Source organism: Dromiciops gliroides, chromosome X (genome assembly GCF_019393635.1).
Source record: "Dromiciops gliroides isolate mDroGli1 chromosome X, mDroGli1.pri, whole genome shotgun sequence".
Classification (NCBI taxonomy): Eukaryota; Metazoa; Chordata; class Mammalia; order Microbiotheria; family Microbiotheriidae; genus Dromiciops; species Dromiciops gliroides.
The window spans coordinates 79,712,866-79,723,614 of NC_057867.1; the positions used below are offsets into that span (position 1 = coordinate 79,712,866).

The following is a 10,749-nucleotide window of genomic DNA, read 5'->3' on the forward strand; positions in this document are numbered from 1 at the left end:
CCTCTTCATCCCAAAGGAAACCATTCCTTGAGTCCAGAGAGAAAGTAGCTTCTGAAAAGAGTGAAGGGAATAGTGTATTACTGTAGCATAAGGAGAGGGGCTCCATATTTGATATGGTCCTTTGGGGAAAACTCCCCTCCTATCTCCCCTGTAATCCCACCTTTAAGGATACTCCATTTAATTCAAGAACTATCATTAAGCACCTGCCCTAGGCAATGTCTGTCTGAAACTAAGGATGAGAAAAAAATCCAATTCCTGAATAGGCTCCTGCCCCATCCATGCACACTGAGAAGTATGAATTGAGGTCAGTACTCAGAGGAGGACCAGAGAGCACAAGCCAAGTGCTCTTCCAGGGATATGCCAATCTACTGCTTGCTTGAAATTTCCCTGGAGAAAACAGTACTTACGAAGGTAGTTGGAGAAAGGGTATTGTCACTTAAACCTATTGAAGAGAGTCAGTTTCTTTTCTGTGTCTTTTGGGTGGCAGTCATGGTGACTTGGTTTTAGGGTTTCTGGTAGTGATTCTGTATGTGTGACTGTCTCTGTACAGATTGCCAAGACTGTGTCTCCTAGGAGTTGTACAGAAGTGTCTCTAGTCCTTAAAGTTGATCAAAGAGTTAAAGTGTGTCCATTTAGCATTTAGAGTTGAAGTTTTGGATGTGTATGATACATATATATATATATATATATATATATATATATATATATAAACTTGGACAATGTTTCAGGTTATTTAAAAAGGTTAGGATTTTAAAAACTGGGCTTGGAGGTCTGTAGGGATCCCTCTTTCCCCAGCTGTGAACATCCTCTGCCACTCTGGGTTTACCAAGAACAGATAGATCTATATGGGGAAACTGAAAGGCATTTAACAAAGTTTCTGATCTCCTTGTGCCACGCTGTTAGGTGTGGCACCTGGCACCAGATTTTTCAATAACACCAAAATAGATGACAGAATTAGGATTCCAAAGATCTTGGCAGAAATATTTCAGAATAGTGAAGAAATATTTATTTAGTACCTGTAGAGTCCCATGGCAAATATAGCCGCAAATTTAGGAGGAGGAGGAGGAAGGTGAAGGCTGTTATCACAGCCCTGCCAAAGTCTTCTGAAGGTGTTTTTCTCTGCTGTTGTCATAACTTGTTCTAGTTCTGCTCGTTTTGCTCTGCATTAGTTCAGAGGCCGCTAGGTGGTGCCACAGGGCCTGGAGTCAGGAAGTTATTTGACTGTGACCCAGTGGACCATAGCATACCAGGCCTTCCTATCATATGGAAGTCTGTGCAAGCTAATGTTCGTTGTTTCTGTGACACTGTCTGTCCATCTCTCCCTCTGCCGTCCCCTTTTCCTTTTGCCTTCCATCTTTCCCAACATGGCAGTCTTTTCCAATAAGTCCCGTCTTCTCATTATGTGGCCAAAGGATTTCAGCTTCAGTAAAGAGTCAGATTTCATTTCTTTAAGTATTGATTGCTGTCCAAGGGACTCTCCCAAGTCTTTTCCAGTACCACAATTCAATAGCATCAATTCTGTGGCACACAGCTTTCCTTCTAGTCCAATTCTCACAGCCGTGCATTGCTACTGGAAAAACTAGCTTCGATTCTACAGCAAGTTGATGTCTCTACTTTTTTCTATGTTGTCCAGATTTGCCTTAGTTTTCCGTCCAAGGAGCAAGTATCTTAATTTTATCACAACAGTCACTGTCTGCAGGGATCTTTGAGCCCAAGAATATAAAATCTGACACTGCTTCTATTTCTTCTTCCTCAATTTGCCAGGAAGGGATGGGACGAGTTGCAAAGAGCTTAGCTTTTTGTTTTTTGTGTTTTGTTTTAATCTTAAGCTTCAAGACGACTTTTACATTCTCCTCTTTCACCCTCATCAAGAGGCTGTAACCCCATTTGGGGTTTTCCTGGCAAAGATACTGGAGTGTTTTATCATTTCCTTCTCTAGCTTATTTTACAAATGAGGAACTGAGGCAAATAGGGATACGTGACTTGCCCAGGGTCACACAGTGTCTGAGGCTAGATTTGAACTCGGGAAGATGAGTTTTCCTGACTTCAGGCCAGGCACTCTATCCACTACACCAACTGGAGTCAAGAAGACTGGAGTTCAAATCTGGTCTCAGACATTTGTTTTGGATTCAGGGCAATTCACCTAACCTCTGCTTCTACTTCCTACCATTTCTTTCTTTCTTCCTTCCTTCCTTCCTTCCTTCCTTTCTTTCTTTCTTTCTTTCTTTCTTTCTTTCTTTCTTTCTTTCTTTCTTTCTTTCTTTCTTTCTATCTATCTATCTATCTATCTATCTATCTATCTATCTATCTATCTATCTACAGGGCAGTGAGGGTTAAGTGACTTGCCCAAGGTCACACAGCTAGTAAGTATCAAGTGTCTGGGGCAAGTCTTCACTGCTCCACCAACGGTGCATTAGCATCCCTACTTTCTCATGTCCTCTCCAGTATTTTCCTCTTTGCTCATCTTTGCTAATCTTATGGGTGTGAGGTAGAACCTTTATGTTGATTTAATGTGTATTTCTCTAAATAATTAGTGATTTAAAACATTTTTAAATGATTGTTTAATAACTTGGATTTCTTCTGAAAACTGCTTGTTTCTTTTATCTATTACAATTTATATGTACATATACATATAATTTATATACATAACTACAATATATATATACACATGCATACAATTATATATAACATACAATATATACGAATACATATATACAAGGATTGTCCAGTTTTCCCAGCAGTTTCTGTCAAATAGTGAGTCCCTCCCTCATAACTGGCATCTTTGGGTCTGTCATATTACACCGGGCCACCATTTGTTCCACTGATCAACCTTTCCACCAGTGGTCAGGGCTTTAGAGCACACTGGTATCTGGCACTGATAGCTCCCCATCACTCCTTCCTTCCATTTTTCATTATTACCCTTGATAGTAAATTAATTTAAAAGGAGAAAATACTGTAAGCAGCCAGAAAGAAACAATTTCAATATCATGGAGCCACAGTCAGGGTTACACAGGATCTGGCAGCTTCAACATTAAAGGATGGCTGGCCCTGGATTCAGGAGGACCTGACTTCAAATCCAGCCTCAGACACTTGACACTTACCAGCTGTGTGACTCTGGGCAAGTCACTTAACCCTCATTGCCCCACAAAAAGAAAAGAAAAGAAAAAACACAAAAACATTAGAGGATCGGAGGGCTTGGAATATGATATTCCAGAAGGCAAAGGAGGAGAGTAAATGAATTTAGGCAGTATTGTTAGTATTATGTCATTTGTATATGAGTTGGACAAAATTGGAATGAAATTTTTATGGAAAGAAGAATGAAAAGGATAACTGGGAAGTATAAAAGCAAACATTAATCTTTTATATACATTCAGATGGATGTTTATTGACAAAAACTTGGAAAGGGTTATTTATTTAGAAAATTGGTTGGGAAAGGACTGGAGCCCCATGTTTGTTCCTTGGTGAGTTCCTGCAGGAACAGAAGGTAGCAGGCTGATCACAGAGTAGGAAGTCATAGCTGGAAGGTGGCTACTTCTGGGGCAGGGAGGGGGACAGGGAATGAAATTTCACAGATTGCAACCCCTTCCCCTCCAGAGCAAAAAAAAAAAAAAAAGACAAGAAACGTCTCAAAGCTGGAGTGGTATGAGGTATGATCCACTCTACAATGGTCAAAGAAAGAACATGAACAGTTTTTCAAAGAAACAAATTGTTTCTTTGTCACAAGGGATGGTAGAGAAAATTAGTTCAAAATGAAATTTGTATTTAAAGAAATAGTCTTAAAGATGCTCAACTTAAGAGGGTATAAGTTAAAACAACTTGGAGATGCTGCCTCACACCCTTCAAATTGCAAACCTAATTAAAAGCAGCAAAATGCAATGCTGGTAGGATTGAGAAACGGCTGGTTTGCTGGTACAAATTGATAAATTTTTCTGGAGAGAAATCTGGTAGTATATCTGAAAGTCAAAAATCACAACAAAACATCTGTGTTTACTGGTCAGAATAGTAGTATATGTAAGTGCAGAAACTGGAAACCACTGATGTTCTGAGTTAACATAATGGGATACAAAATCAATTCGGAATGCTAAGTTTGAGGACTCCAAAGATTCATTCTCCTCTCTGGGAGGTGTGTGTGGGATGGAGAAGACTGGAATGGGGGATGGAGGAGTGGGGAGTAGGGGGGGGAAGGCTTTGTTCTGTGGAAGAGGACAAAAGGTGGAAGCCAAGAGAGCAGAAGCTCCCTCGCTTCAGGACCAGTGGCTGGCCCGCTGGGATTCTTTTTGCCTTGTTTTTAACCAGCCACTCCTACCATCAGAGAGGGTTGGGGAGGCTATCCAAGTAGTGTCCTAGGAGCAACACCAAAAAGTAGAACCAAGAAGCAATGTAAGGTGGGATGCTGACAGCAGCAGTTAGAGGCCCATAGCCTGTAGGGGCAACACAATTTCATTGATTGTTCCTTTTCTCTTTGCAGTCAGAAGCTTTGCAGCAACTGCAAAAGGATTCTGAGACTATCCACAACAGATATGCACATTATTTTGATCTTACGCTGGTAAATAATGGTATTGATGAGAGCCTCAAGATATTGCAAGAGGCCTTTGAGCAGGCATGCAGTTCCCCTCAGTGGGTTCCTGTCTCCTGGGTTTACTGAGCACATTAGCTTGCTGCTCCTGATCTTGCCCCAGCACCCAATGGCAACACGGCTTCCATTGGTCCTCCCCTCTTCATAGTTGCTCCTCGACTTACCCACCCACCAAAAATGGATCAATCTTTGGGACTTGGCCAAGTTGCGGTCAGACCTTTCCTGCAAGACTCCTTCCAAGAATCACTCTGGAATCGCCAGAGCGGGGATCTAAATTACTCAGGAGAAATCAGCTGGAAAATCACCGGGAGCTGTGTGGAAAAGGCCTGAAAACGAGTCCCAGGTCGTCTTAGGCTCTTTCTCCTGACCCTGCACGCACCAGCCTGTCCCTCCCACTGCTACAGCTGATTCAGCTCCCTTTCTGCTTCTCTCTTGTCTCCCCAGGAAGCACAAGCTTCATCTGGTTTGCTTTGGGGAAGGTCTAGTAGAATGATGCAAATGTTTATTGTTGTGCAATTTCTTTAAATGCCAAAAACAGAGAAAACTACTGATGTGCAGGGAAGCCTTAAGTAGCAATAAAAATGTCGCTGTGCAAATGCCAGTTTTGTCGCCTCAGGCCTAGATGTTCTTTTCTCGAGGTCTTCAGTTAGGTCATTGAGTTTCATTGCTGCAGCTACAGTGCCCCTGTGCCCTGGGGCAGTTCCCTCCCTCAGGGAAGCACACCTTCCCTTTTCCACATCTCCACCCTTGAGGCATTTGGAAGACAATCAATCCCTTGAGCTCTTCAGTCTGTTCTAAACAAGATTCTTAAGACTTCCCAGTGCCCAGAGTGGAACCCAACACTCCAAACCCAAGCACAGAGGCATATACCGCCCCCCCATGCTATATAAATCCACCATCCCTTATTCTTTTTTTAAATTTTATTTATTTATTTAGAGTTGTCCCCAAGTTACATGTATAAACAAATTTTCACATCGATTTTTAAAACTTTGTGTTCCAAATTCTCTTCCTCCCTCCCTCCCCACCCCTCCCTTAAGAACTCAAGCAATTCAGTATAAGTTATACATGTGCAGTCACAGAAACATTTCCACATTAGTCAGGTTGTGAAAGAAAACAGACCAAAAAACCTTTAGAAAGAGGAACTAACAAAAAGTATATATATTTCGATCTGTATTCAGATACCATCAGTTCTTTCTCTGTAGATGTATATTTTTCATAAGTCCTTCTGAGAGCATCCTGCTCATTATTTCCTACAGCACAATAGTGTTCCATCCTAATCCATCACCCCAATTTCGAATTCAACTTTTTTTTTTTAAATCCCTTTTTGGATACCAACCTAGTAGTGGTATTGCTAAGTCGAAGAGTATGCATGGTTTTATAGCCTTTTGGCCATAGTTCCAAATTGCTCAAAAAAATAAAAAACAAACCAAAAAAATAAATGCCTTAAAGATATCTCTTCATATTCAACTCACACTTGTGCCCTCTAAGTAAACTCCATTCAGCTGCACTAATAATGAGAAAGTTCTTATGAGTTAGAAATATCATCTTTCCATGTAGGAAAGTAAACAGTTTAACCTTTTAATATCCCTCATGATTTATTTTTCCTGATTACCTTTTTATGCTTTGTTAGGGTCTTGTATTTGAAAGTCAAATTTTCTATTCACTTCAGGTCTTTGCATCATGAATGCCTGAAAGTCCTCTCTTTCATTGAAATCCCATTTTTCCCCTGAAGGATTATACTCAGTTTGGCTGGGTAGGTGGTTCTTGGCTGTAATCCTAGTTCCTTTGCCCTCTGGAATATCATATTCCAAGGTTCTATTAGGGTTATGGATGATTTTATTTTTTTAAAAAGGTTTTGGATTCTGTGGACCCTGAAGGCCTCCTTAGATTTTGTGTTGGACTGGTTTTGTGAATTCCCCCAAGTCCCTTTAAATCCCTCATCCTCAATTTCCCTAAAGTAGTGCTGGACATGTTGGGATTATGCAGCCAATTACGGCATAGTCAGTCCTACAATTTGGACTCTTAATGAAATCACCTCTATCTTTTTAAACCCCTCAGCCTCATTTTCTCAAATATTCACTAGCAGTACATGTAATCTAAGCCTAGGACCCATCAGAAAATTTCACGCTATTTTATCTTCTGCTTCTAGAATATCAGGACAATTTTCCCTGACTATTTCTTGGAGGATAATATCTAAACTTTTTTTTTTTTTTGGTGAGGCAATTGGGGTTAAGTGACTTGCCTAGGGTCACACAGCTAGTAAGTGTTAAGTGTCTGAGACCGGATTTGAACTCAGGTACTCCTGACTGCAGGGCCGTGCTCTATCCACTGCACCACCTAGCTGCCCCTCCCCTAAGCTTTTTTTAATCATGGTTTTCAGGTAGTCCAATTATTTTCAAATTATCTTTCCTAGATCTATTTTCTAGGTCAGTTGTTTTTCCAAGGAGATATTTCACATTGCCTTCTATTTTTTCATTCTTTTGGTTTTGCTTTATTGTGTCTTGATTTATCATAAACTTATTAGCTTCAATTTGCTCAAGCCTAATTTTTAAGGAATTGTTGAGAGCTTTTGTACCTCCTTTTCCATTTGGCCAATTTGGCTTTTCAAGCTGTTGACTTTTCATGACTTTTCCTGCATCTCTCTCATTTCTCTTTCCATTTTTTCCTCGACCTCTATTTTCAGAGTCCTTTTTGAGCGCTTCTGTGGCCTGAGACTAATCCATATTTTTCTTGGAAGCTTTGGATGTAGGAGCTTTGACTTTGTTATTTTCTTCTGAGGATGTATACTGATCTTTGTCACCAAAGAAGCCTCCTAGGATCAGCAATTTTTTTTCCATCTGCACATTTTTTCTAGCCTATTTCTTGACTTTTTTTTTTTTTTGGTGAGGCAATTGGGGTTAAGTGGCTTGCCCAAGGTCACACAGCTAGTAAGGGTTAAGTGTCTGAGGCTGGATTTGAACTCAGGTCCTCCTGACTCCAGGGCTGGTGCTTTATCCACTGCGCCACCTAGCTGCCCCTATTTCTTGACTTTTTAAAGTGGGGCACTGCTTCCAGGGCACACTGTCCCAAGCTTCAGGGGGTCCCAGGTGGTAAGATTTAACAGAGGCACGTTCTACACTCTCCTGGCCTGTGCTCTGATCTGTAATTAACTACAGACTGCTTGCTCTGGGTTCACTGTGGTTGCAAGCTCCAGCATGCCTGCACCCCTCCCCTACCTGGGCTGCCACTCAAGACTGCTTCCTGGTTCCGAGCACGGGCAGGCAACACAATAGAGCCTCAGTGCCAGCAGACTCCTACAATCTTCCCCTGGCCAACCGTTCGACCCCCTCACTGGTCCGTGAGCTGAGTTCCAGAAGTAGCTGCTGCCTCAGCTAATTCCAAGGCTCCAGAGGCCTGATTCTCTGGGGCTGGGGCTGGGTCTGCACTCCACTCTCACCCCAGTGAGGACAGACCTTTCTTGCCGACCTCCTAAAGCCATCCTTTTGTGGGTTCTGCTGCTCCAGGAATTGTCTTATGGCATTATTTGAAGGTATTTGGAGGGGTTTTGAGGGAGAGCTCCAGGAAGTCACTGCCTTTCCTTCACCATCTTGGCTTCACCTCTCACCATCTCTTATTCTTCAAAGCTAGGTCACACTATTGGCTCCTAAAAGTGGGCTTCAAACCCATGGCACATTTTGCCATCTCATCCAACAATACCAAGTTCATTGCTGAAGTCAAGGTCCAAAATAGGAACCTTATTTTTTTTTCTCCAGCTTCTGCCTTTATTTTTTTTTTTCAATGTATGAGGTATTTTATTTTTTCCGTTACATGTAAAGCTAGTTCTCAACTTTTGTTTATACAAGCTTTACAATTTCAGATTTTTCTCCCTCCCTCCCCCCTCCCCTAGACAGCAGGTAATCTGATATAGGTTATATCTATGTATCTATATATCATATCCATATCCATATAGATAGATATATATACACACACATATATAAGCCATTGCCTTTCAAATCTCACCTTAAGTTTTCTTGGCAACCACACCCCATGTCTTTTCTTCCCACTAACCTGGCCCGTTCTCAACTCTTTCTTTCCCTTCCCATTGAGTCTCCCCTCCTCCCTTTGAGCTATTCTCATTGTTCCCACTTACCTCTGTTCATCCCTTTGTCTCTTCAGATTCTCCCAATGCCCCTCAAAATCACCTTCAAGATGTCCATTTTCTAGCCTCTAATTCAAGTCCAGACCTTTATAGCAAGGAGAACTTGACCTGACCCTCTAAACATGTATGTTTCGCTGTAATTAGGGATTACTGGGAAAACCCCTGAGGTCACAAAGGGCAGACCCAAGAGTGAACTAGGGGTTGCAGCTTTTGAAGGAAAGTAGTGATTTTCAGAAAGCATGACTGACATCTTTTGTTGCATCAAGATTGACAGGAAGGGGGACAGCTAGATGGCGCAGTGGTTAAAGCACCGGCCCTGGATTCAGGAGTACCTGAGTTTAAATCTGGCCTCAGATACTTGACACTTTACCAGCTGTGTGACCCTGGGCATGTCACAACTCCCATTGCCTGCCCCCCCAAAAAAAATTGACAGGAAGTTGGTTTTGGAGTCCAGAGGTCTTGGGTTCATCCCAGCTCTGGGTGATCTGAGTGCCATGACCCTTTCAACATTTTGGGCAGAAAGTTTCCACCCCTGTGTTTTTTCCCTAGATTTTTTTTTTGCCCTGGGGGGCGGGGCAGTGAGGGTTAAGTGACTTGCCCAAGGTCACACAGATAGTAAGTGTCAAGTGTCTGAGGCTAGATTTGAACTCAGGGCCAGGGCCAGTGCTTTATCCACTGTGCAACCTAGCTTCCCACCCCACCCCCCACCCCTTTTTTTCTGCTCTTTATCCATGAAATTATTTTGGGGCAGGGCAATGAGGGTTGTGACTTGCCCAGGGTCACAAAGCTAGTGTGAAGTGTCTGAGGCCAGATTTGAACTCAGATCCTCCTGAATCCAGTGCCAGTGCTTTATCCACTGCACCACCTAGCTGCCCCTATGCCCCTATCCATGAAACTTGGTAAACAACCCTCTTCCTGTTAGGGAGACCCACAACTCAAAACTTCTGATCTGCTGCCATTTTTCAGAACCCTCATATCCAGCCCCTAACCATATATATACTAATATACATATATGTGTGTATATATAAACGTATAACCCTAATATATCCAGTCTAACAATGTTCATCTTCATTCCCATCCCAGAGGGTGCACATTGCTGTTGCTCAATTATACATGGGAGAATCCTAAACTACACACAAGAGCAACAACTTCTTTCTGTGCTTCTGTTGGCTAAGAAGTAGGGACAATCACTTCCATGTTCTACCACATCTAAATTTTGAATGCTAATTCTTAGCAGGTCATAGGTAACTATTTTAAGCCTCAAGGATACTTAACAGAATCCTTTAAATAAAGGCTATATATTTCGTGGTTTACAAAGACAGGAATCATGGCCTAGAGTAAAACCTTCCTGCCGCTCAATAGCTATGACACCTCCACTTCTGGGCCTGTTTCCTCTTCTATTAAAAGGGCACCTACAGTGCTTGTGCCACAAGGATTGAGAACAAATGCCGATATATCGGTTTTTCATCTGATCTAGTAAGCTTCGTTCTCATTTTACAATTGAAGACACCAAAGCCCAGAAGTTGTCCAAAAGCAGAATGTGAACTAGGCCCCTTAGACATTGTGACTCCCAATCCATGAATAAGCACTAATTGGGACTTCTATCAAGGCCCAAACACACAATTACTGCCTATTTAATGCCCCAGATTTCAGTGAGAAATCTCCCTCTGGATGCCAAACCCAACAGATGGGGCTCCTCTTTAGCATATACTCACATCTTCCCTATGGTGCCATCTCATTGACCCCTAGGTACTTCTCATAGAACTCATCATTCTGGTCACAGGATTTGTTATAAGATCGAGTCCAACCCCCCCCCCTTTTTTGCAAGGCAATTGGGGTTAAGTGACTTGTCCAGGGTCACACAGCTAGTGTTAAGTGTCTGAGGCCGGATTTGAACTCAGGTCCTCCTGACTCCAGGGCCAGTGCTCTATCCACTGCACCACCTACTTGCCCCTAACCCCCCTTTTTAAGGAAGGAAAGGTTACTCCGGGCCCTGGGGAGCAGCACTAGGGCTCCAAGCTCACATTCCCTGGAG

General features: G+C 42.3%; 1 protein-coding gene across 3 annotated transcripts in view; it reads left to right on the forward strand.

Moving 5' to 3' along the window:
• Positions 1 to 5,177, forward strand: part of MPP1 (MAGUK p55 scaffold protein 1) — a 70,490-nt gene extending 65,313 nt beyond the window's left edge. For all 3 annotated transcript variants that reach the window (XM_043974529.1, XM_043974528.1, XM_043974527.1), the window contains one exon: positions 4,469 to 5,177. In XM_043974529.1, coding sequence (XP_043830464.1) covers positions 4,469 to 4,645 — 177 coding nt within the window. In that variant the 3' untranslated portion in view covers positions 4,646 to 5,177. The remainder of the gene's footprint in view (positions 1 to 4,468) is intronic.
• The last annotated feature ends 5,572 nt before the right edge of the window (positions 5,178 to 10,749 follow it).